At 45.8% G+C, this 26,225-nt stretch overlaps 1 protein-coding gene, 1 long non-coding RNA gene and 1 other non-coding gene across 6 annotated transcripts; 2 read left to right on the top strand and 1 right to left on the bottom strand.

The window, feature by feature from the left end:
* Window positions 1-2,182: 2,182 nt before the first annotated feature.
* FBXL12 (F-box and leucine rich repeat protein 12) lies at window positions 2,183-26,225 on the bottom strand. 4 transcript variants are annotated; one of them, XR_008616602.1, is made up of 4 exons: window positions 17,852-17,928; window positions 5,857-5,992; window positions 4,466-5,677; window positions 2,183-2,391 (listed from the first exon to the last, which is right to left on the bottom strand). XR_008616602.1 is itself a non-coding variant. In XM_007104317.3 (4 exons), the coding sequence occupies exons 2-4, from the start codon at window positions 18,118-18,120 to the stop codon at window positions 12,547-12,549; spliced, it is 981 nt and encodes a 326-aa protein (XP_007104379.1). In that variant the 5' UTR covers window positions 18,121-18,183; window positions 25,815-26,225; the 3' UTR covers window positions 11,867-12,546. The 4 variants fall into 4 exon arrangements, 3 of the variants coding, with proteins under 3 accessions (XP_007104379.1, XP_007104381.1, XP_028340455.2); XM_007104317.3 differs by lacking the exons at window positions 2,183-2,391; window positions 4,466-5,677; window positions 5,857-5,992 and adding exons at window positions 11,867-13,368; window positions 18,035-18,183; window positions 25,815-26,225 and having other exon boundaries at window positions 17,852-17,924; XM_007104319.3 differs by lacking the exons at window positions 2,183-2,391; window positions 4,466-5,677; window positions 5,857-5,992 and adding exons at window positions 11,867-13,368; window positions 16,769-16,809 and having other exon boundaries at window positions 17,852-17,902.
* LOC129391845 (uncharacterized) lies at window positions 4,557-14,208 on the top strand. Its single transcript, XR_008616603.1, has 3 exons — window positions 4,557-4,633; window positions 8,350-8,573; window positions 13,576-14,208. It is a non-coding gene; the product is annotated as an uncharacterized lncRNA (long non-coding RNA).
* LOC112067671 (small nucleolar RNA U3) lies at window positions 5,788-5,998 on the top strand. Its single transcript, XR_002893406.1, has one exon. It is a non-coding gene; the product is annotated as a small nucleolar RNA U3 (small nucleolar RNA).

The following is a 26,225-nucleotide window of genomic DNA, read 5'->3' as shown; positions in this document are numbered from 1 at the left end:
AAATAAACCCATCTTTTCTGGAGAAATATCTGGCAGTCTGTTTGTTTCAGGTCAACACCTCCCTGCGCCAGCAACAATGCTCTAACCACCACTTGCAGCCAATGAGAAACAATGTTCTTCTCCAATGAACGTTTGTTCAAAACAACCCTCCCCAGTTTTCTCCTAAAACCTAACAAAAGCAAGCCCCCCTTTTGTTCTCTAGACTTGCCCATAATTCCCCATAGCTTGCTTGTCCCGAATTACAACTCTCTGCCATTCTCAAATAAACCGATTTTGCTGATAAAATAATTTACTGTTTTATTTTTGAGGCTTACAAGTCCAACTGATCACTCTTTACTGTTTTGGTTATGGTATTTCCTCATCTATAAACTGCCTATTTCCATGCCAGTTTTCTATTGAATTGCTTGCGTTTTTGTCCTTGATACATAAGAGTAAGTTATATACTTGTATATCCTGGATTTTCTCCTTAACTTTTTTATATTGCATATATTTTCTCCTGGTTTATTTCCTGTCTTTCAACAGTTTATTTAATTTTGATGTAGGCAACGCTTTTCCTTTTGTGTTTTCTTCTTAAGTGGGAATAAACAATAACATATCCCCCAAGAGTTCTGATTGAGCTTTTCTCCTAACATTAATATGAAAATGTTCAAATATATACCAAAGTTGGAAAAAATTTATACTAAACATCTTATACACACCACCTAGATTCTGCCATTAGCATTTTACAATTGCATTATCACATATCTATCCATCCTTCTATCTACCCATCAGTCTTCATGCTTTTCAAAGCAAATTGTGACATCAGTATACATCTTCCTATATATTTCAGTATGTATATCATTAACTAATGCTTAATATTTGCATACAATATTTTATTTTGAGGAAAACTTTACATAAAGTGAAATATAAAATCTGAAGTGTGCATCTGCTGAATTTTGATAAATACGTACACTTGTGTAATCCAAATCCACATCAAGATGGACTATTACCCTCACTTGAGAAAACACAGGCCCCGCAAGCGCAGGCTCAGCGGCCATGGCCCACGGGCCCAGCCGCTCCGTGGCATGTGGGATCTTCCCGGACCGGACCGGGGCACGAACCCGTGTCCCCTGCATCGGCAGGCGGACTCTCAACCACTGCGCCACCAGGGAAGCCCACGTGGGCTTTCTCTAGTTGCGGCGAGCAGGGGCTACTCTTCGTTGCAGTGCATGGGCTTCTCACTGCAGTGGCTTCTCGTTGTGGAGCACAGGCTCTAGGCGCGTGGGCTTCAGTAGTTGTAGCGTGTGGGCTCAGTAGTTGTGGCTCGCGGGCTCTAGACCGCAGGTTCAGCAGTTGCAGTGCATGGGCTTAGCCGCTCCACGGCATGTGGGATCGTCCCTGACCAGGGCTCGAACCCATGTCCCCTGCATTGGCAGGCAGATTCTTACCCACTGCGCCACCAGGGAAGCCCTAAACCTCATTTTAAATGGAGTCAGAAAGCCCTGAATGGAGACCTCTCAATTACATAACACTTGTTCCAGCCTCCATAAACAGCAGGAAGAAGGAAAATAAGAATGTTACTTTTATTACGGTACAAGGGAGGACATTTTTCACATAGGAATTTTATCTCCTGCTTTTAAAAAAAGGAAGAATTTTTAAATTTAATTTTCATTTTATTTTGGGGTATAGCTGATTTACAATGTCATGTTACTTTCAGGTGTAGAATTTTTTTTAAATAGAAAAAAATAAAAGAAAAAAAGGGAAGGAAGATCCCAAGGTAAAAAATTAACAAACAGTAACCTCAATTAAATAGAGTTGGGAGAACCGAAAAGGAAGTTCTCACAACTTGCATTGATAGCAGAGCCCGACAGGAAGAAGACTCCTCTTCTCTCCTGGCAAGGACTCAGCCAATGAAAAGCCATGAACTCTTTTTTTTTTTTTTTTTTAACTAACTTTATTTTTTATTTATTTATAAAATAAATTTATTTATTTATTTTTGGCTACTTTGGTTCTTTGTTGCTGTGCGCCACTTTCTCTAGTTGCGGCGAGTGCATTGATAGCAGAGCCCGACAGGAAGAAGACTCCTCTTCTCTCCTGGCAAGGACTCAGCCAATGAAAAGCCATGAACTCTTTTTTTTTTTTTTTTAACTAACTTTATTTTTTATTTATTTATAAAATAAATTTATTTATTTATTTTTGGCTACTTTGGTTCTTTGTTGCTGTGCGCCACTTTCTCTAGTTGCGGCGAGCGGGGGCTACTCTTCGTTGCCATGCGCGGGCTTCTCATTGTGGTGGCTTCTCTTGTTGTGGAGCATGGGCTCTAGGCTCGTGGGCTCAGTAGTTGTGGCTCATGGGCTTAGTTGCCCGGCAGCATGTGGGATCTTCCCAGACCAGGGCTCGAACCTGTGTCCCCTGCATTGGCAGGCGGATTCTTAACCACTTAACCATCAGGGAAGCCCCAAGCCATGAACTCTTTGTTTACTATAGCCCTCCCAACTTCCTTTTCCCCTCTATAAAAACATTCTCCTTCCCTTGCCATGCAGTGACTTACACATGGCTCCCCATGGTTGCAGACCCCCCACTGCAATTCTCTGCTGATCCCAAATAAACCCATCTTTTCTGGAGAAATATCTGGCAGTCTGTTTGTTTCAGGTCAACACCTCCCTGCGCCAGCAACAATGCTCTAACCACCACTTGCAGCCAATGAGAAACAATGTTCTTCTCCAATGAACGTTTGTTCAAAACAACCCTCCCCAGTTTTCTCCTAAAACCTAACAAAAGCAAGCCCCCCTTTTGTTCTCTAGACTTGCCCATAATTCCCCATAGCTTGCTTGTCCCGAATTACAACTCTCTGCCATTCTCAAATAAACCGATTTTGCTGATAAAATAATTTACTGTTTTATTTTTGAGGCTTACAAGTCCAACTGATCACTCTTTACTGTTTTGGTTATGGTATTTCCTCATCTATAAACTGCCTATTTCCATGCCAGTTTTCTATTGAATTGCTTGCGTTTTTGTCCTTGATACATAAGAGTAAGTTATATACTTGTATATCCTGGATTTTCTCCTTAACTTTTTTATATTGCATATATTTTCTCCTGGTTTATTTCCTGTCTTTCAACAGTTTATTTAATTTTGATGTAGGCAACGCTTTTCCTTTTGTGTTTTCTTCTTAAGTGGGAATAAACAATAACATATCCCCCAAGAGTTCTGATTGAGCTTTTCTCCTAACATTAATATGAAAATGTTCAAATATATACCAAAGTTGGAAAAAATTTATACTAAACATCTTATACACACCACCTAGATTCTGCCATTAGCATTTTACAATTGCATTATCACATATCTATCCATCCTTCTATCTACCCATCAGTCTTCATGCTTTTCAAAGCAAATTGTGACATCAGTATACATCTTCCTATATATTTCAGTATGTATATCATTAACTAATGCTTAATATTTGCATACAATATTTTATTTTGAGGAAAACTTTACATAAAGTGAAATATAAAATCTGAAGTGTGCATCTGCTGAATTTTGATAAATACGTACACTTGTGTAATCCAAATCCACATCAAGATGGACTATTACCCTCACTTGAGAAAATTTCTTCACATCCCTTCCCAGTCAGTTCCCATCCAAAACCTCCGAACAGCCCCTGTTGTGAATTTTTTCACTATAGATTACTTTGTTTTTGTTAGAACTTCATCTAAATAGAAACATATAAAATACACTATTTTGTGTAAGGCTTTGTTGGCCTAAAATTATTAAAACATCAAGTTATTTTACCAGCAAAATGAGTTTATTTGGGAACAGCAAAGAACTGCAATTCAGGATATACAACCTGTGGTGAACCACAGGCATGTCCAGAGAACAAAGAGAGCCTGATTTTATAAGCAATAGGGAAGAATTGGGAGGGGCTGTCCTAAATGAAAGCTCACTAGAGGAAATAGTTCAGGGTGGTGACAGCTTCTCCTTGGCTAAGCTGCTCCGTTTCTCATCGGTGGTGGGCTGTTGCTGAGACAGGAACATCCTTCAGGATAGCAGAGTGTGCTTCCAGTTTGGGAAAGCAAGGTATGCTTCCTCTTGTGGGGCATACAATTGACCTTGAATAGCAGGGCATGAGAGGGCCCTCTTCTGGCCTCCTGACTCCATTTTAAGTGAGGTTTTATTTATTAATTTTCACAGCTTCTTTCACAAAGCATGTTTTTTGCCATCATCCATGCCCATGTCGTTTTGAAAGTTCTCATTTAAAGAAGCATTTTCTCATCCCACCATACCTTTGGGTTATAACATCTGCCTTGTGCTTGTGGACGGGAGGGTGGACAACAGTTTGAAAGATGAGAAAACTGAGGCCCAGCGTCACCTGAACGTAATTCCACTTCAGCTCTTCCCCCACCCCAGCGGGTCGGGAAAAAAGCACTACTGGGGCAGGGCTGAACCTACCCAGTGACCCTGACCCACCCCCCAACCCGGCAGTCCATACCTCTGCTGAGTGACCTTGACGTCCCGCTGAGGCTGCAGGGCAACTGATTCCCACTTCCGCTTCCGGTTTTGTGAGCCGGAAAGGGGCGGGGCCCTAGGGAGGAGCCTAAAGAAGCCAGAGGGGCGGCCATGTTCCTGAAATCGTTCCAGCCTGGCGCCACTTACCAAGGTAAGTGGACGGAGCTAGAGAGGAGAAAGAGGAGGGCGTGGCCTGGGCGGAGATAAGGCCTGGGGGCATGACCGGGGCTGAAGACCAATCCTAGAAGGTGAAGCTGGGCGTAGGTACAGGATCTGGTGGACCGGGCTAAGCCGAGCTCCAGGCTCAGGGTCCGAGCTGGGGGAGGGGTTCAGGTGTGAGGGCGGGGCTTGGGCGGGGCCTCGCTTCTAGTTGGCCAGTCCTCAGGATATCCAATACACGCTTTTCTTGCTCCTTTTCTCTACCATTCCGAGACCCTTATACAACAGAACACCAGGTTTAGGAAGGTATCTGTCCACAAAGGGATCATCCTCTGTTTACCCTCTTCCTTCTTTAGGGTGTTAAAGTTAAAATTTTTCTTCTTCAGTGGGTTGTATCTATTAGGTTAACTCCTAGACACTGTACATACATACATCTAAATTTTCGTTTCATTTCCCGTTTGATTATTTTTGGGGAGTTCTGAGAGATGAGGGATGTGCTCTGATTTAAATCATAGGTGTAAATCAGAGTATCCTGATAAAGTGGATATTCAACAAATACGAATTCCTTTCATTTTTCCCCTTATGAAGGGTGAAGAGGAATACAAATGTTAGCAGCTTCTCTTAATTCCTGTGTTATGAAGTTATAATATTTTTCAAATAAATTTATTTATTTTTGGCTGCGTTGGGTCTTTGTTGCTGCTCACAGGCTTTCTCTAGTTGCGGAGAGCAGGGGCTACTCTTCTTTGCAGTGTGCAGGCTTCTCTTGTTGCGGAGTACGGGCTCTAGGCTCATGGGCTTCAATAGTTGTGGCACACAGGCTCAGTAGTTGTGGCTCACAGGCTCTCTATAGAGCGCAGGCTCAGTAGTTGTGGTGCACGGGCTTAGTTGCTCCGCGGCACGTGGTATCTTTCCGGATCAGGACTGGAACCTGTGTCCCCTGCACGGGCAGGCGGATTCTTAACCAGTGCGCCACCAGGGAAGTCCCGTGAAGTTATAGTGAATAATTTACATGGCAAATCTGGTTATGTGCTGCCATCTGCTGGGAATCAAGGGTATTAGATTCTATCTCAACTGGCTACTTTTGAAATCAACCATAAAACTTTCCTTTCCGTACTGGAAAGTTCTCATTTTAAGAAATCATTTTTCAAGACTATACTTTCAGGGATCATTTCGATAGGTCGTTTCCAGAGAAGTTTCTCTGAATGTGTAGCGCACCTGAAACCACGAGGAGGAGGTGTAGTGTTCTGTCCTGAGCGTGAACCTGGTTATTGGTGTTGCTTCTGCAGCTGCCATTAGCCACTGATGATTGTTCTTCTTTTCCTTTGGGAGAGTGAGAGGGAGAGAATGCCATCTGAGTAAAAAAATAAATAAAAATAATAAAAATTTTAAAATTAAAAAAAGAAAGGAATAAACAAAAAGAGGGGAAAAAACAAAAAAAGAGAGAAAAAAGAATATTTTTTTAAAAAGCATTTCTCCTTACCACTATAACTTTGGGTTCTAACAGTGCTTAGTGCTTGGGCTTGCGGGGGGGAAGAGCGACGGTTTGGCAAATGGGAAAACTAAGGCCCAGAGTTATCTAGACACAGTATTTCCACATTACCCCCAGCAATCAGGCTGAAGGAATTTGGGGACTGTGAGAATTTCTGGAGGAAGAATGAACAGCAAGTGCAAAGGTCCTGAGGCAGGAAAAGTTTGGCCTCTGACCAACAGCAGAAGCTCAATACCTAAAATGGTTGAAGTGAATTGTGAAGGCTGGAGACCAGCAGGAGATAAAATCAGAGAAGTAACAGAGTCAGATCATATGGGGCCATCTGGGCAACTGTAAGAATTTTGGGTTTTACTCTGAGTGTGGTGGGGAGCCCCTGAAGGGTTTTGAGCTACATTATCTGATGTATATTTTTAAAAGATCTCTGTCTTGTGTGTGACTCCATGGAAGCAAATATAGAATTGGGGAGGACAATTAGAAAGTTAAGGCAATAATCCTGATGACAGATGGAGATGTCTGGACAAAGATGGCAGGGGAGGCTGGAAGGAGTGGGACAGTGCTCTGATGCTAGAAATAAGGCAGAGCCGATGACTGTCTGCTGATGGATTTGTTGTGTAGTTTGGGGGCAAGGAGTCAAGAATGACTCTGAGAGACTTCCCTGGTGGCGCAGTGGTTAGAGACTCCGTGATCCCAATGCAGGGGGCCCAGGTTCAATCCCTGGTCAGGGAATTAGGTCCCTGACCTAATTGCACATGCATGCTGCAACTGAGAGTTCACATGCCACAACTAAGGAGCCCGCCTGCCACAACTAAGACCCGGCGCAACCAAATAAATAAATAATAAAATAAATATATAGATATTTTTTTAAATGAGGATTTTTGTTTGTTTGTTCTGCGTTGTCAAATAAAAATAATTCTGGACATTGGTAAAGGGAGACTTCATTCAAAATGGTTATTGCAAGAGGGAGAACACTCCGACGAGATCTGCAAGCATCTTAACGAGTTAGGCAGAAAAAGGCTCTTCTTTTGTTGGGGGAGTTTCTCCCCAGTAAGCTCAGGGAATATCTTTGCATTTAAGGAGGTGCAGTGTACATGGCTGACATTAGCTTTTCATTGCTGAGGCATCTATTTCAAAGACATCCATTTCAGATAAATCTATTACCAGTTGCATAACACAGTTACTAGCTAAACAACCATATAGAAACAAGGCTGCCCCATCCACAAAGGTCCTCTTTTAGCGATCCCTGGGCAACCTAGATAACTGATAGTTTAAGTGATCGCATTTTTCTCTTCCTGCCCCCTAGTTCCTGCTCTTATGTTTTAAATTCACTAATACAGAGTGAAACCTTAAAATACTTGTCACCCCACCCTCGACCCCAAGAAAGACAGAACCCAGGTCTGTGCTTCCTATCTCCTTCTATCTGAGACCTTAGGCATGCCCTCGTACCTTTTAGGACCTGTGACTAAGAAACCTTGTTTTTTCAAGTTCCCTGTTGATTGTTGCTGAGGTGCTTCTTGGAATTGTCAGTGAAAAAAAAATTAGTAGTCAATCTAATAAAGAAATAGAGAATTTTATTCTAGCCAACCTGAGGATTATAACCTGGGAGACAGTCTTTCAGAAAGCTCTGAGGACTTTTCCACCAGTTACAGGTCAAAGCACAGTTATATACATTTTTTTGAGAAAAAGGTTATACGTCAAAGTGACATGCTGAGAGTTCACAAAGTACAGATCTGCACGTACAAGGCAAATAGTCAGTCATTGTGACCTTTTACAAGATTAAGAAAGGAATGTTATCTCCCAAGGAGTTACCTTGCTGGTGCCAGGAGAAAACTGCTCTTTACAATCGGGCAGGTATTCTTGTGTCTTCTAAGGAGGTCTGGTTAATGTATAATGCAGATGCACATTGTACACAAAGGAGAGGAGGTAGTGGCCCAAATGGGCAGAGAGAGAATCTTATGTTTAATTTTTTTCTTGTCCAGCCTTAAAATAAATTTATGTCATCACAATCATAATAAGAAACCGTAAGGGCCAGTCCAGCCACACAGCAGTGGCTCAGGTTGGGGAAATGTCTGTGGAGGCTCGCTGCATTTAGTCTGGGCCCAGGTGAGTGCTCCAGGCATCCCTAGCTGATAGCATCCTTGTCGATAGGCTGAGATAGACACAAAACAGGTACGGGGACTTCCCTGGTGGCGCAGTGGTTAAGAATCCGCCTGCCAATGCAGGGGACACGGGTTCGATCCCTGGTCCGGGAAGATTCCCCATGCCGCGGAGCAACTAAGCCCGAGCGCCACAACTGCTGAAGCCCACGCGCCTAGAGCCCGTGCCTCACAACAAGAGAAGCCACCGCAATGAGAAGCCCACGCACCACAACAAAGAGTAGCCCCCGCTCGCCGCAACTAGAGAAAGCCGGCGTGCAGCAACGAAGACCCAACCCAGCCAAAAATACGTAAATAAATAAATTTATTTTTTAAAAAATCAAAAAAAAATTTTTTAAACAGGTATGCATCTACTTTAGTCTGAGTTAGGGCAGAAACTCCATTCCTCTGGCTCCCTGGGTCTGAGTAGGGGGAATTTCAGCTGAAGCGACAGCCCTGATCCCTCTCTGCACATACACATGCACACACTTTATCTGAATAGTGGGTTTGGAAGAAGAAGCTGAGTTTGAACCGTTCACACCCTTTCTCTCTGCCTTTTGGAGTCTTCTGGGCCCCAGACAGAGGGTATACTGATCAGGCTGGGGCCATGCAGTAAGCATCTAGAGGAGCCTTGTGGGGTGAAATATCAGAAAACCCACCAGGCTGCATAGTGGAGCCACGTGTTTCAGTCCTGCTTTTATGGGCCATGAAGCTGATGTTTTCATTGCTGATTCCTGTGACTGGTCTCAGACTCAGGAGGGAAATGAAGAGATGCTCATGATTGTTTTTTGTCCAAAGTCACAAGAATAGACTGCCAACTAAAAATTGTCACTTGCCTTCTGATTCTACAAGAATGAAGTCACTAGCCACTGCAGTGGCTGACCTTCAACACACCCTGAAAGGGGTTCAGGGTGGAGATCAGGAATGAGGCACTCTGTGCTGGGGAGGGGGGGGCGGGGGGTGGAAACTGGGAGAACAGGTCTTCCGATAGTTACATTTTTCAGAAGATTTTATCAGTCGAGTTTCTTCCATCTTCTCATATTTAGAAAAGCACTAAAATTATTAACGGAGACATCTGCTCCTTGCGACTAGCAGCAACCTTCTACCAAATGTGTGCTTGATCGCACGTATCCCCCTTCATTAAAGTCATATGTATACTGACCTCCTCCCCCACCTCTTGGGAGCAGTTCCTCAGAGCTATCTGAGAGGCTGTCTCCTGGGCTAGAGTCCTCATTTTGTCCCTAATAAAACTTAACTCACAACTCTCACATGGTGCATTTTTTTTTTTCAGTCAACAAGACAAAGTTTTAGAAGACGATAAGCCAGACTTACAATGATTCCCTGCGGGCCAGGGATTAGAAATAGATTCAATTTCTGAAATGTTAAAATTATTTACAAGCAGGTATTATTTTCAACATCAGGAAAATTTCTTGTTAACCAGAAGTTATATGTTTTTTAAGGTTCTTTTAAAAAACATATTTACTTATTTATTTATCTGCACCAGGTCTTAGTTGGCAGCATGAGGGATCTTTAGTTCCCCAGCCAGGGATCAAACCCACATCCCCTGCATTGGAAGGCGGATTCTTAACCACTGGACCACCGTGGAAGTCCCCCACTGAAATTGTTTAAACCATCCAATTCTTAGCTTGCTCTCCTGGCCTCCCCTGCCTCTCCCATTCCTTCCAGCAAAAACCATAACAAAGGCTCTGGCCCACGCTGTTCCCTCACTCCTTCTGACCAGTCCCGGTGCGCCCCCGTGTGTCCGTGCGTGGCATGACATGCCCCTCCTCTTGGGAATTGTAGTAATAAGCCCTTCTTTAAAGGACAGTTGTTGGAGGATGGAGAGAATGAAAAGAGACCACCGAAATGAGAAGGCATCTTGAGACCGAAAAACAAGGCAGGCAGCTCCATATAATCAATGGATCAGTTTATCAGAGGGTAACTTGCTCACAGGGTGGGAAGGTAGACAGCGATCCGGAAGCATTCACAGCCTCACTCCACACCCCCGAGGGGCCATTTGGGCAATTTATAGTTAACCTAGGGTATGGGGGAAGGTGCTTGGAAACAGGATGTGCATTCCTAAGTCAAGATTTATAAATGGGTAACTGGTCTCATGGGTGCCAGGAATACATCAGCAGTGAAAGTTTTCATCATTGTTTGGGGCCTAACAGAGCATAGAGGCCACCTGAACCTAATGATTATGAAACAGTATTAACTACAAAGCCCTTGACGATAGAGAAGTGATTTACTGTACAGTACAGTCCTGCATAGGGTCAGTGGAAGGACAGGAGGAACAGGGCCCAAGATGGTGTCAGTTATGCTAATGGCCATACAACCGCTGTCTCCACGTCTGTCACCTTACTACACGTGATTAAAACAAGTTCCAGGTACATTCTGTCTTGTTTTATTTTTATTCTGGGGGGGGTGAATTAGAAAAAAAACAGCTTTATTGCTTTGCCAGGCAAAGGAGGCCACAGCAGGCTAATGTCCTCAAAACTGTGTGTCCTGACCTGGAGTGGGTAGTGAGCAGCTTTACAGTAATGGTTCAAAGAGGAGGGCGTGATCAGCTCGTGGACATTCTTCTGATTTGTTGGTGGTGAGGTAAGTGGGAGTCAGCATTATTCACCTTCTGGTTCTAACCGGTCTGGGGTCTAAATGCTTGTGGGCACCATACCGTTAACTTCTCCCACCAGGTGGAGGTTTCAGTATCTGCAAAACAGCTTGAAGATATTGTTATGTATATCGCTCGAGGCGGGGTACCAGGACCCTGCCCCAAGGCTGCACTATTGTCCAGGCACATTTTAAAACAGATGACAGGGACTTCCCTGGAGGTCCAGTGGTTGAGACTCCATGCTTCCACTGCAGGGGGCACGGGTTTGATCCCTGGCTGGGGAACTAAGATCCCGCATGCCGTGCTGCCGTGTGGCGTGGCCAAAAAAAAAAAAAAAAAAAAGTATATACATATACATATGTATAACTGAGTCACGAGTCACTTTGCTGTACAGCAGAAATTAACACAACATTGTGAATCAACTATACTTCAAAAAAAAAAAAGTAACGCTCATTTCATGGGTGGCCACTTAGGATCACTATCAGTCTGCCACCTGCATCTTTCAAGTGGTTCAGACTCAAAGGGCAGGAAAAGGGGTTGCTACCTTTTGAACCCCTAAAACCAAAGCCACCTGTGAGGCCCTTCTAACCTCTCCCCATCATCTCTCTGACTTCACTTTTGATTGCTCACCCCTTGTTCCCTCGGCCGCTTGGACCTTCTTCCCATCCCTGGAAATTGCCAAGCTCACTCCCATCTCAAGTCTTTGCCTTTTCTGTCTTCACCAGCGCTTCCCGGGGCTGGTTCCTCACCTCTCAGCTCTCGGCTCAGAGAGGCCCACCGTGCCCACTCAACCAAACACGTGTGCCTCCATCACGTGGCCCTGGTTCATTGTCTCAGAGTCTCTGAAACTGTTCCATGCATGTGTTCACCTGTTTTATCATCCTGCCTTCTTCCTTGTGTGTTTTGTTCACTGCTGTGGTCTCAGTGCCTAGAACCATGCTTGCAAAAGAGCGGAGGCTGAAGACACATTTGCTGAATGAATAAACCAAATGCTTTTTTGAAAAACATGATGATTTTTCTTTAATAGCAAAATAATATATATTGTGGAAAACTTGGAAAATACAGAATACAAATACTGAAAGGACAACTTAGAACCTTTATTAACATTTCGATCATCAAAGCATGAGTTGTATCTGCCCTTCTCTCCGTGTCTCCTGCGTGCGTGTAGGACTATCAATGGTGTGTCGGCGTGTCAGTGGTGTGTCGGCGTGTCAGTGGTGTGTCGGCATGTCAGTGATGTGTCAGTGTGCTGGTGCACATGCGTTGACAGCCCTTCCAGGCTTCCTAAGGGGCCTTGGCCCCTCAGGTCTCCCTAACTCCTAACCCACCCTTCCACATCTGTCCTGTTCCTGAGAATGGCTCTTCATCGAGGACCTTCTCGGGCCTCAGGGCTGGTAAAGAGTAAGGCTTTGCAACATAACCGAGAGGTAGCTATGGTCTTCCTCATTTCTGGAGGTGAGGACAGGGCCTCCGAGAGGCTGGCTGATGTCACAGAGGCCACACTGCTGGCAAACCATGATTCCAATGATCTGAAGGAGCCAAGGCTTGGGTTCTCTCTACCTGTGGCCTTCATACCTCTCCAGCCTGATTACCTGCCCATGGTAAGGTGCTGCTCAGAGGGTCTGGGACTCATTAATAAAAGCTGAGAGGGGTCTCAGGGTCGGCTGGTGCAGTCACATCCACCAGTCCATGGACTCTTTGGGGCAGGCCCTGACAATGACCATACAGTGGGGTAGCCCCTTAGACAGGATCCTCTCCGCCTCCTGACCCTCCCAGCCCAGCCCCTGCAGCTCAAGGACCCTGAGCTTGGGCATGGTGAGGCAGGAGGAGAGGATTTCATGCGGGGAAGGCATTTCTGGGGTGATGAGCGGCCCCAGCAGGCACAGACTCTCCAGGGCCGGCATGCCCTCCAGGACTGACAGGCCAGGGGCCGAGAGGCCCCGCACGGTCAGCCGGATCTTCCGCACATCTCGGAGGTGGCGGCTGATGGCCAGGAGGGTGCTGTCGGCCGAGAGGGTGCAGCCCAGCACCTCCAGCCTCTGCAGGTAGCTCAGCTCCTGCAGGCCCATATCCAGCCCGGTCTCGGTCACCCGGTAGGTGCCGCCCAGCACCAGCGAGCGCAGCGCACGGAAGCGCGTCAGGCCCTGCAGGTGCTCGTCGCGGAATGCGGGGACACGGTCCAGCACGATGCACTCGAGCAGGGGCAGCACGGTGGGGTCCTGCTCTTTGAGGAGCCAGGCCATGGAGATCTCACAGCTGTGCAGCTCCAGGGTCCTCAGGGTGCAGGGGAGGCTGGTGATGGGCACCATGCTCAGGTTGGCCACGTGCAGGCAGAGGCGCTTGAGGTTGGGGCACTTCTGGCCCAGGGCCCTCATCAGGGCGGGGGACAGCTGGGGAGCCTGGGAGCCCGAGAACAGGTAGCCGCCCATCCGCAGGGAATGGAGCCGGGATGCCATGTACCGGCGAAGGAGGTGCCACATGACTTTAGGCCGCATCTGTAAGAACCAGAAACGGGGTGCGGAGGGGCTGTGACTGGGGGAGAGATGTGGGGCATCTTCCAAGGCCCCCACCTGCCTGGAGACAGGCAGTCCCCAGCTGGGGCTCTGATGTTCCCTGGGAATTCTGTCCTTCCATCACCAGCCTCACGCAACCAGATAACTCCCCAGGAGCAACAGGATGATTTAATCTGTTTTGACCTCTAGGTTGGAACAAAAGCAATGGCGATAAGAGACCATAACAGATCTGTCTCTAGCAAGAGAGTGGATTCTCGTTATCTTCTGCAGTAAGCAAGAAAGTGAATCAACCCGGCAATATTTTTATCCCTTTCTTAATGACTACCTCCTCATGGAGATGAGCAACACAGAATAAAACTGAAAAAGGCTAAAACTGCCCAGGGTAAATTAGATCTAGGTTAAAAGAAAAAAATAAAAATCACAGCTTGGTAATAGTGAAAGCTGCAAAAATTAACCCTGGGAAGTTAGACTTAGTAGAAAACAAACAAACAAACTATAACTAACTGGTACCCTGTGCATTTCATTATATGTACATTTTAGCTTAAAAAAAAAAAGGACAGAAAAAAGAAATTGTAGGGACTTCCCTGGTGGCGCAGTGGTTAAGAATCCACCTGCCAATGCAGGGGACAAGGGTTCGAGCCCTGGTCCGGGAAGATCCCACATGCCGCAGAGCAAGTAAGCCTGTGCACCCCAACTACTGAGCCTACACTCTAGAGCCCACAAGCCACACTGAGCCTGCGCGCCACAACTACTGAAGCCCACGTGCCTAGAGCCCGTGCTCTGAAACAAGAGAAGCCACCGCAATGAGAAGCCCACGCACCGCAACAAAGAGTACACCCCGCTCTCCACAACGGCAACGAAGACCCAACGCAACCAAAAATAAATAAATAAAATTAAAAAGAAATTGCATACCATAAAATCTGTTGACTTTTTTTTGTAAACATGACTTTTTTTATTAGCAAAATCCATGACCAGGCAAGAGGATATTTTGCTACCTCTCAGTTACACCTTTTCTGTTGGGTTCTTGGTATCCCTAATCCTTTTATTCCTAAATTCTTTTTTAAAATTTTTTATTGAAATATAGTTGATTTACTATCTTGTGTTAGTTTCAGTGTACAGCAAAGTGATTCAGATTCAGAATATATATACTTTTTTTTACATTGTCTTCCATTTTAGGTTATTACAAGATATTTACTATAATTCCCTGTGCTATACAGTAGGTCCTTGTTGGTTATCTATTTTATATACAGTAGTGTGTATATTTTAATCCCAAACTCCTAATTTATCCCTTCCCCCTGTTGACTACTCTTGACAGAGGAATCAAATCTTCCTGATAAAATCTGGACCTGCAAGTTTGGGCCGAGGGAAAGGGACTCACTAGAAATATTGCCCACTAAAAGGTAACTCACAAAAGTAGAAGCGACCGTTGGCAAAATTTTAAATGGCCACGAAGCCAGAGGTTGAATCTCTTTTACTTGTTAAAGGACAAAATGAGAAAATCCTTTAAGTTTCATAATATCAAACATTGGCCAGGATGTGGAGAAGCAGTTCTCAGGTCCTGCTAGTGGGACTTGCTCTGGCTACTTTGGAATGCGATCTGGTGGTTTTTACTGAAATGTAAAATGTGGACACCCACTGGCACCTGTTTTAAGAATACGGGAGCAGGAATTCCCTGGCGGTCCAGGGGTTAAAAAAAAAGGCGGAGGAGCATCTGCTGCTTCTCTGGGAAAGAACAAGGTGACCTGGGTGACAGAAGTAGGGAGACCTTACTTTCCAGTTTTTATTATTTTGTACCTTTTGAATCCTGTGTATATCTTTTTTGCGCCGCCCCCCATATTATATTTTAAAACTAATTTTTCAGTTTGTTTAAACGCACACACTGCCTGACCTAGTAAGACCTCTTTTGTGGAATTTACCCTACAGAAACATTGGTTTCTGACATCATGGTTTTAACAGGAGAAACCAAATGTCCACTGATAAGATAACAGCCATGTAGGTAGTAACTAAGAACAAAGTAGATCCAGAGATAGGAACCCTGGTAACTCCTCAAAACATGCAGGAAAGAGTGGCAAAATGATACTTTAAGGGTTAAAGAACAAAGAAACAATACTGTATATTTTATATGGGTACAATTATTCCAACCATAATGGCTAACTTGTATTGAGTACCTACTGTTTGCCAGGTGCAGTGATGAGCATTGAACTAGAAAGCTCACACAGTACCTGGTTGTGTAGCAGGTACCTCTGGAAAAATGCAGTGGCCAGGATCTTGTTGCAAGAGTACAGCTATGATTCAACACAGCCTGACTCCAAAGGCCAATCTTGCTCCTGTAACCACTGCACTTTCCTTCCCTTATACAGGCCCAAGGGTATAAATGCATAGAAGATGGGATAGAAGGAAATATTCCACACTTATAATAGTGGTTACTCTGGGGAAGGGTTGAAGATACCAGGGGATGACTGTCAGAGGCTCTTAGCTTCATCTGTGGCAATACTTCAATGGTTTTTTGTTTTAATTTAGATATAATTGACATATTATATTAGTTTCAGGTGTACACACAATGGTTCAATATTTGTATATCTTGTGAAATGATCACCACAATAAGTCTAGTTAACATCCATCACCATACATAGCTATACTACTTCAACATTTTTACAAGAATTATTCATGACTTGTGTGATTTTAAAAAATTAAACCTCAAAAAGAGAAACGCAAAACAAATGTTCTAGTTAATCTCTATTACGTATGCTAAAGTATTTAGGGATGAAGTGGACTCTTGTCTGCAACTTATTTTGAAGTGTATTTAAAAAATAAAATGGATCGATGGATGGAAAGAGGGATGGATGGATCGGTCAACAGGTGATAAAACAAATGTAGTTAAATACTAATAATGGGCAACTTCGTGTTCTCTGTACTACGCTTTCAACTTTTATATATGTTTGAAATTTCTCATAATAAAATGGCAGAAAAAATAACTAAGAACTACATTATTATGTAATGTATTAGTTTTTTAGTACAGAAAAAATAACCATTTTTAAAGGTGATTTCAAGAAAAATAATTTCTATACAAGGCCACAATTCCTTATCCAAAACTCCTGGAGACAGATGGGTTTCAGAATTCAGAATTAATGTGGTACAAATACCATATATAATACCATCAGAAGGGTCAAGGGCAGCACCTTGTTATCAGATTAATATTTTTCAGTATAACATGACTTTTATTCCAAGTGGGATAAGGAAAAGGACATTAACAGCCTCACATCTGGTGCTGTCACCAAATGAATTTGTGCCAAGCTTACAAAAAACCTTTTCACTTTTCTGGCTTTCTGATTTTGGAATTGCAGATGAAGAACTGAAAGTGAGAAAATATAAAGGATCCTACCTCTCAGAAATTGTACTTCTAGGTTTCAGAGTAACTGGTACCTGGATGCAAGAAGACAGACACAAGGACATTCTTGTGGAACAAGAACCAACAGCATTAGTAACACCTTGAAAGTTGTTAGAAATTTGGAATCTGGGGCCCCCACTCCAGGCCACTGAATCAGAATCTGCATTTTAACAAGGTCCCCATAGGTGATTCATATGCACAGTAAAGTCTGAGATACTGCCTTATAAAGCTGTTCACAACAGTAGAAAGTTGGAAATAACCTAACCATCTGTCAACAGGAAAATAGATAAACAAATTGTGGTATATTCATTTAACAGCAGTTAAAAGGAATGAATTAGATTTACAAGTGCTGATTAGAATAAATCTCAAAAGTGATGTGTGAATAAAGCTGGTTATATAAGTAAAACAGCATTTAACTATCTAAAGAGTAGAGCAGCATTATCTAAATTTTAGAAATATGTTAACAATACTGTGTATTGCTTACGGGCACACACATAAGAAGTAAATAAAAACGCGAAGGGATACAAATCCACTTTATGACAGTGGTTACCTCTGAGGAGGGTTTCAAAAGTGCAAGAAATATACCTAAAAATGTTGTATGCATATGTGTATATATAAACATTTGTATGTGTGTTTCGCAAGATCAGCAGTAAATAAGGCCAAAGGTTAAAAAAGGTTAAATCTAGGTGGTGAGTACATAGTTTCAGATATTATCCTCTGTACATTTCTACATATATTTGAAATAGTTCATCATAAAAAGAAAAAAATAAAATGCAAATGGGAGAAAGTGGAAATGGTTTGCCTGCACCACTCAGGAGATTAATTCTGGAAATAAGTTGACTATGGAAAATGGTTTCTCCATGAAAACTCATCAATAAGCCCTTTCCCTGCACGACTTTGGTAACACCCACTCTGGAGGTGGGGAAACTGAGGCCTGGAGGTCACAGTGGAGCAAATAATTGACGCGGCCGGGATGCACCCGGGACAGCCTCGCTCGAAACACAGGGTTGGAGGCGTGGTCCTCGAGGTCGGGCCAACCCAACCTTGGCCCAGGCCTGCCCGGCCAGCCCCGCATACCGTGTAGAGCGTCAGGTCGACATGTCGCCACAGCCACCGGTCGTCCACCAGCCTCTTCCAGCGGTGACAGACCCTGGGGAAGGGGACCCGCCGTTAGAACGTCCCGGCCCCGCGGGGACCAGATGTCCATCTCCTGGTGCACCCCCCCGCCCGGCCCTTCCCTCGCGCGGGGCGGGGCCGCACCTGGAGATGCGGATCCTGTCCCGAACCGGGAGGTAAGAGAAGATCTCCAACAGGACAGAGTCCGGCAAGTCCGCAAAAGTCGCCATGATCCCGCCGACACGTACTTCCGCTTCCGGCAAAAGGGACTCGGTGACTCGCCTTGAGAGCCCCTAAGAGACGGCGGGAAGTGAGGGTGCCGGCAGGGAGGTGGTCGTGGCTTCCGGTAGCCGGCAGAGTTCTGGCTTTCCTCTTGCGGGGACGTGGTTGAACCCTGGAGCCAAACCAGCACGGGATCTGAACGCGGCACCGAAGGTGGGGAAGGGACTAGGACCAAGTCCGGAAGGCGTGGCTAGGGCGATGACGAGGCCCGGGGGCGGGGTTAAGGGCGGGAACGAGACTCGGGGGGCGTGCCTGGGGACTAAGACCAAGCCCGGAAGGCGTGGCTAGAGCGGTGACGAGACCCGGGGGCGGAGTTAAGGGCGGGAACTAGACTCGGGGGGTGTGCCCGGGGAACTAGGACCAAGCCCGGAAGGCGTGGCTAGAGCGGTGACGAGGCCCGGAGGCGGGTTTAAGGGTGGGAACGAGACTGCGGGGTGGGAGTCTTGGACCAAGCCGGGAAAGCGTGGCTGGGGCGGTCACCAGCCCTAAAGGGCGGGATTGAGGGCGGAACCAAGAGCGGAGGACAAGGCGGAGAGTTCGAGAATAAATTTGTAGAAGTGAAATAGCTTGTTAAAAGACGTGTTGAATTTGTCGCTTTTATTGATGGCGCCAAATTGGTCTCCACAGAGCCTGAATTGACACTCCCTCCAGATATATATCACTTTTTTTTCCTAAATATATCACTTTTAAAGTTGCAATTCATAAGGGCAGTGAAATTTATTCAAACATTCACGTTGCTTCCAGTTCTATCACCGCAATATCGGCGCTAAACATTCTCTTTATATATGTATGTACATGAATGTGTGTGTCTATGTATATATATATATATATATATATATATATATATACACACACACATACATATGTAATATATACCTCGTATGTTTTTATTTCTATAGGATAAATAACCAGGAGTTGGGTTGATGGGTCAAAGGACATGTGAAGTTTAATTCTGAATAGGTTTTGCCAAATCACACTCCCAAGAGCCTATAATGGCAATACATGGTTTGGGGCTGTTTTTTTTTTTTTTGGTTTTTTGGTTTTGTTTTTTGTTTTTGCCGCGCTGTGCGGCTTGCAGGATCTTAGCTCCTTGACCAGAGATTGAACCCGGCCAGGGCAGTGAAAGCACCGAGTCCTAACCACTGGACCGCCAGGAAATTCCCTGGCAATACATGTTTGTTTGTTTTTTTTCTTTTTTTTGCGGTACGCGGGCCTCTCACTGCTGTGGCCTCTCCCGTTGCGGAGCACAGGCTCCGGACGCACAGGCTCAGCCACGGCTCACGGGACCAGCTGCTCCGCGGCATGTGGGATCCTCTCGGACCGGGGCACGAACCCGTGTCCCCTGCACTGGCAGGCGGACTCTCAACCACTGCGCCACCAAGGAAGCCCAATACATGTTTTTAATACACACACAGAGAAGAAATTGGAGACGTTGAAAACTGTTTTAAGAAGAAATGCAAACTGGGACTTCCCTGGCGGTACAGTGGTTAAGACTCTGTGCTTCCACTGCAGGGGGTGCAGGTTCGTTCCCTGGTGGGGGAATTAAGATCCCACATGACGGGCAGCCCGGCAACAAAAAAGCAAACTCATTAAGATGTATATGTTAAACGTGTGCAATTTTGTATATCAACTATATCTGAATAAAGCTTAAAAATCTGTATGCTTTCACTTATCCATAAATAAATAAAAAGTAAAACACTGTGGTATTCACCTATCAGATTAAGATGAGGAAGCCAGAAAATACCCACACTAGCCTTGGTGTGAGGAAATAGACCTTCTCAATCACTGCAGATGGGGCAGAATTGATGCAAAATCTTTGAAGACAGTTTGGCAATATCAGATTGCAGCCCCTGTAGGGCCCAATAATCCCACTTCTAGGATCTCAAATTGTCAGAAAGAATGAGGTAGGTCTTTCTGTGCTGTTTGGAACAATCGCTAGGATATTGTTTGCTTTTAAAAGCAAAAGGTGTAGAGAGCAGTGTATAAAGTTTGATCTCATTGGATATATATATATATATTTATTGTGTTTCATTTTATACATAAAGGCCTGTATGAAAACTAAGTCATTCATTTCTGCCCTTTGACACAACTTAAAATATTGTATGTTACTTGAAAATACAAAGTCCCTATCTCTATTGAAACGCGTTATTAACATCTGAGAGGTTTCCTCATTTTCTTGGGAGGCTCTGTATCACATGTTTGAAGACACAGAGATGAAATGAAAACTTTTAACTGTAGTTGTCCCTGGGGAGGGCCTGGGGTCTGGAGGGTGAGGAAACTTTATGCTGCTGTATATAATACTTTTGTACTGCTTGAATTTTTACCATGTGCAAGAAAGTTCCAAATGTTTATTAATAAATCCAACCCCTTTGATATTTTTCCTCAAACGAGCGCAGAAAAAATGCTTCATGCTCTAGCAACCATTTTACGACTGTGGAAGAAAATACCAAAAGAATCACACAGAGGTCAAGTCGCTTGCCAGGGCCACAAGCCCAGATTTTTCTGATGCCAGAGTGCAGGCCTCTATCACAGTGCTCTCCGATTCCCTCTGGAAAGCCCATGCCAGCTCGCAGGGGCAATGACTCCTCTGCTCCCAGTGCCTTGGGCTTCCCCTTCACAGCACCTGTGTCACACTGTATTGCAAGGACCTCTTCACTTGTCTTCTTCTTTACTTGTCTTCCTCCTGTATCAGACTGAATTCTGGGATGGCAGGTTGGCCTTGGACACTGCTGCATCTCCAAGGCCTGCTGACAGGCTGAGATGTTGGGGGAAGGGACCTCCTGAGCAACTCTCTCCACCTCGAAGATTATTTCCCCTCTGGTGAACCTTTAAGTTCAGCAGAACGCAGGTGTTCCTGACCCCAGCTCAGTTACAGGGGTTTCCTAAGAACCATCTCCTCCCCATCAAGCATACAGGAGTGGAGGGATGGGAATCCCCAAGTATAAGCTCCTTCCTCTGGGTCAGAAACTTAGGCGACAAGGGGCAGAGGGGCCCTGCCCAGCTTGCTCCTTGAATTCTGACCCAGAACTCTCCCTCCTGGGAAGCACTACCTCCTCACAAGAGTAGCTCTGACAGCAGGTCCTTCGGCTGCCTAGACGGGAGGATGGGGCTGTCCCGGCCCCTCAATGGGCAGGCACTGAGTCCCTTCATGGGAAGCGCCGAATGATATTTACCAGGATGTGGAGAGAGGTCTCTAAGGTGAGGTGTCCTGTCTCCTGAGGCCTTTCCCCCTCCCACCTGGCTCTGGAGAAGGCAGTCCATGCAGCAGTGGCAGCCTAGTCCTGGGACTTCCCATTGTCCATCCCCTCCACTTCCTCAGAATGCCTTAGCCCAGTTGGGGCTGGCAGCCCCCCACTAGATCCCCACTACTGCCCATGGAGCTCAAGCCCCCAACAATCCCAGACTTTATATTCCTCCCCTTTCAGCAGCACTCCTCACCCCTTTCCAATCTCCCCCAGCCCATAGCTCAGCATCACCATCCTATGCCTTAGCTCCCCCCTTTTTTAAAAAAATATATATATATATATATATATATATATATACACACACACATACATATGTAATATATACCTCGTATGTTTTTATTTCTATAGGATAAATAACCAGGAGTTGGGTTGATGGGTCAAAGGACATGTGAAGTTTAATTCTGAATAGGTTTTGCCAAATCACACTCCCAAGAGCCTATAATGGCAATACATGGTTTGGGGCTGTTTTTTTTTTTTTTGGTTTTTTGGTTTTGTTTTTTGTTTTTGCCGCGCTGTGCGGCTTGCAGGATCTTAGCTCCTTGACCAGAGATTGAACCCGGCCAGGGCAGTGAAAGCACCGAGTCCTAACCACTGGACCGCCAGGAAATTCCCTGGCAATACATGTTTGTTTGTTTTTTTTCTTTTTTTTGCGGTACGCGGGCCTCTCACTGCTGTGGCCTCTCCCGTTGCGGAGCACAGGCTCCGGACGCACAGGCTCAGCCACGGCTCACGGGACCAGCTGCTCCGCGGCATGTGGGATCCTCTCGGACCGGGGCACGAACCCGTGTCCCCTGCACTGGCAGGCGGACTCTCAACCACTGCGCCACCAAGGAAGCCCAATACATGTTTTTAATACACACACAGAGAAGAAATTGGAGACGTTGAAAACTGTTTTAAGAAGAAATGCAAACTGGGACTTCCCTGGCGGTACAGTGGTTAAGACTCTGTGCTTCCACTGCAGGGGGTGCAGGTTCGTTCCCTGGTGGGGGAATTAAGATCCCACATGACGGGCAGCCCGGCAACAAAAAAGCAAACTCATTAAGATGTATATGTTAAACGTGTGCAATTTTGTATATCAACTATATCTGAATAAAGCTTAAAAATCTGTATGCTTTCACTTATCCATAAATAAATAAAAAGTAAAACACTGTGGTATTCACCTATCAGATTAAGATGAGGAAGCCAGAAAATACCCACACTAGCCTTGGTGTGAGGAAATAGACCTTCTCAATCACTGCAGATGGGGCAGAATTGATGCAAAATCTTTGAAGACAGTTTGGCAATATCAGATTGCAGCCCCTGTAGGGCCCAATAATCCCACTTCTAGGATCTCAAATTGTCAGAAAGAATGAGGTAGGTCTTTCTGTGCTGTTTGGAACAATCGCTAGGATATTGTTTGCTTTTAAAAGCAAAAGGTGTAGAGAGCAGTGTATAAAGTTTGATCTCATTGGATATATATATATATATTTATTGTGTTTCATTTTATACATAAAGGCCTGTATGAAAACTAAGTCATTCATTTCTGCCCTTTGACACAACTTAAAATATTGTATGTTACTTGAAAATACAAAGTCCCTATCTCTATTGAAACGCGTTATTAACATCTGAGAGGTTTCCTCATTTTCTTGGGAGGCTCTGTATCACATGTTTGAAGACACAGAGATGAAATGAAAACTTTTAACTGTAGTTGTCCCTGGGGAGGGCCTGGGGTCTGGAGGGTGAGGAAACTTTATGCTGCTGTATATAATACTTTTGTACTGCTTGAATTTTTACCATGTGCAAGAAAGTTCCAAATGTTTATTAATAAATCCAACCCCTTTGATATTTTTCCTCAAACGAGCGCAGAAAAAATGCTTCATGCTCTAGCAACCATTTTACGACTGTGGAAGAAAATACCAAAAGAATCACACAGAGGTCAAGTCGCTTGCCAGGGCCACAAGCCCAGATTTTTCTGATGCCAGAGTGCAGGCCTCTATCACAGTGCTCTCCGATTCCCTCTGGAAAGCCCATGCCAGCTCGCAGGGGCAATGACTCCTCTGCTCCCAGTGCCTTGGGCTTCCCCTTCACAGCACCTGTGTCACACTGTATTGCAAGGACCTCTTCACTTGTCTTCTTCTTTACTTGTCTTCCTCCTGTATCAGACTGAATTCTGGGATGGCAGGTTGGCCTTGGACACTGCTGCATCTCCAAGGCCTGCTGACAGGCTGAGATGTTGGGGGAAGGGACCTCCTGAGCAACTCTCTCCACCTCGAAGATTATTTCCCCTCTGGTGAACCTTTAAGTTCAGCAGAACGCAGGTGTTCCTGACCCCAGCTCAGTTACAGGGGTTTCCTAAGAACCATCTCCTCCCCATCAAGCATACAGGAGTGGAGGGATGGGAATCCCCAAGTATAAGCTCCTTCCTCTGGGTCAGAAACTTAGGCGACAAGGGGCAGAGGGGCCCTGCCCAGCTTGCTCCTTGAATTCTGACCCAGAACTCTCCCTCCTGGGAAGCACTACCTCCTCACAAGAGTAGCTCTGACAGCAGGTCCTTCGGCTGCCTAGACGGGAGGATGGGGCTGTCCCGGCCCCTCAATGGGCAGGCACTGAGTCCCTTCATGGGAAGCGCCGAATGATATTTACCAGGATGTGGAGAGAGGTCTCTAAGGTGAGGTGTCCTGTCTCCTGAGGCCTTTCCCCCTCCCACCTGGCTCTGGAGAAGGCAGTCCATGCAGCAGTGGCAGCCTAGTCCTGGGACTTCCCATTGTCCATCCCCTCCACTTCCTCAGAATGCCTTAGCCCAGTTGGGGCTGGCAGCCCCCCACTAGATCCCCACTACTGCCCATGGAGCTCAAGCCCCCAACAATCCCAGACTTTATATTCCTCCCCTTTCAGCAGCACTCCTCACCCCTTTCCAATCTCCCCCAGCCCATAGCTCAGCATCACCATCCTATGCCTTAGCTCCCCCCTTTTTTAAAAAAATTTTTTAAAAATTTGGGGTTCTTTTTCTGGCTGCGCCACACAGCTTCTGGGATCTTAGTTCCCTGGGCACGGATTGAACCTGGGCCCTCAGCAGTGAGAGCACAGAGTCCTAACCACTGGACCGCCAGGGAATTCCCTTTGAATCAAACATTGAAAAAATAGAACTTCTTGTTTTAAAAAAATAACATTTACTTTTCTTCTGATTACAGAAGTAACGAATGTTCATTGTAGGTAATCTGGGAAAACACCAAAAGCACCAAAAAGAGGAACATGAGACACAGCAATTCCACCATCTAGTGGTAAACACCATCAACATCTGGTGTGTCCTAGTATTTCTATGTGAATGCAAAGATGTACTCCTTCCAAACTTCCTCGGGCACATTAGTCCCCTCAAGCTCACCCCTGACCTTCCCATCTGCCCCTCTTGCCCCATCTGTTCTTCTGCAAGAGAACTGTCAGGGGCTGGTCCAAGACCGATTCTTACTACAATCCTAGGGTGGGGATTTCTCTCCCCATTCATAGATGAGGAAGATGAGAATCAGAGAGGGGAAGAGTGAGACCACACAGCTTAATATTAAGGGGTTTTGACTCATCTGTCTGGATCCAAAGCCTGTGTCTCCAATCTGAATAAGCTTTCCATTCAGATTCCCTGCCCCCTCAAGCCCACTCAGAGGGATTCTGCAGGGGTCGGAGAAATAACGGATCAAAGTCCTGAGGCAGGAAGGCCCCTGAGTCTAGTGTTTGAGGTGGGACTCCTTGGGCCAGTTCCCTAAGGCAGGACAGCCCCGACAGGGTCACAGAGCATCCTCCCTTTCCCCAGGAAAGCATCTCATGTCTTCCACCTAATCTCATATCCTAGTTTGGGAAGGTGGATTGGGTGAATCAGAAGTGGTGGCCCCGCAGCTTCCCTGGTGGTGCAGTGGTTGAGAATCCGCCTGCCAATGCAGGGAACACGGGTTCGAGCCCTGGTCCGGCAAGATCCCACACGCCGCGGAGCAGCTAAGCCCGTGCGCCACAACTACTGAGCCTGCGCTCTAGACCGCTCACTGCAACAATAGAAGCCACCACAATGAGAAGCCCACGCACCGCAATGAAGAGTAGCCCCTGCTCGGGGCAACTATAGAAAGCCCACGCGCAGCAACGAAGACCCAACGCAGCCAAAAATAAATAAATTAAAAAAAAAATAGAAGTGGTGGCCCCTTTTCAGAGTGAATCCTTTTAGGCTCACCAAACTAGGAGAATCCTGTCTGCTGAGAAGGAACAGTTCAAGAGTCTGTTCCATTGGCGGGTTGGACTTAGGGAGGGGTGTTCTCTGTCCCACCAGCTCTGGGGAACCAGACCAGTTCAGGGGCTGCTTTGGCGCTGAAAGGCAAGGCTGGGAACTGGTACACAGTGCCCCCTGTAGGGCGGGAGCGACCTTCCTTGAAGATACAGACCTGGGAGATTTTGCAGTTGTGCAGTTTCCAGCTTCCTCGTCAGTGTTGCAGGTAGGCGTGCAACGTGAACTCCATTCTGGTAAGTGCTGGTATCCAGGCCAGGATCAGGAGGCTCCTTCACTTATTGACTGTAGTCTGCACCCAAGATGTCCCTGGGGGCAGGCGAGATAAGCAGAGGGGAGGAGTGAACAAAATGCTTCCGAGGCCCAGCCCTGAATGAAGGCAGGGGGGCGGACGGGATGCCCGCAGGACTTGACCCAGGCTCCCCAAAGCCCTAAAGCTGCAGTTAGAGGTTCCGTCAGGCTCAGGAACGAGAGGTCATCCCCGCCCCCCGAGATGCCACACCAGACGGCGTCTCGGCACAGCGAAAAGCCTTCAACTAACTGCATCCAAACGGCTGGGCGCCGGTCC

This window comes from Physeter macrocephalus, unplaced genomic scaffold, assembly GCF_002837175.3.
Source record: "Physeter macrocephalus isolate SW-GA unplaced genomic scaffold, ASM283717v5 random_207, whole genome shotgun sequence".
Taxonomy (NCBI): Eukaryota; Metazoa; Chordata; class Mammalia; order Artiodactyla; family Physeteridae; genus Physeter; species Physeter macrocephalus.
Note: the sequence above shows the minus strand (reverse complement) of the source record. Positions and strands in the feature narration are given on the sequence as shown.

Bases quoted from the DNA above. Each gene is read 5' to 3' on its own strand.
- FBXL12 (XM_007104317.3), bottom strand. From the start codon at position 18,120: ATGGCGACTTTTGCGGACTTGCCGGACTCTGTCCTGTTGGAGATCTTC. The intron at 17,925-18,034 runs GTGCGGCCCCGC...CCCCTTCCCCAG, and splicing joins GACAGGATCCGCATCTCCAG to GGTCTGTCACCGCTGGAAGA. The intron at 13,369-17,851 runs GTATGCGGGGCT...TGGTTCTTACAG, and splicing joins TCGACCTGACGCTCTACACG to ATGCGGCCTAAAGTCATGTG.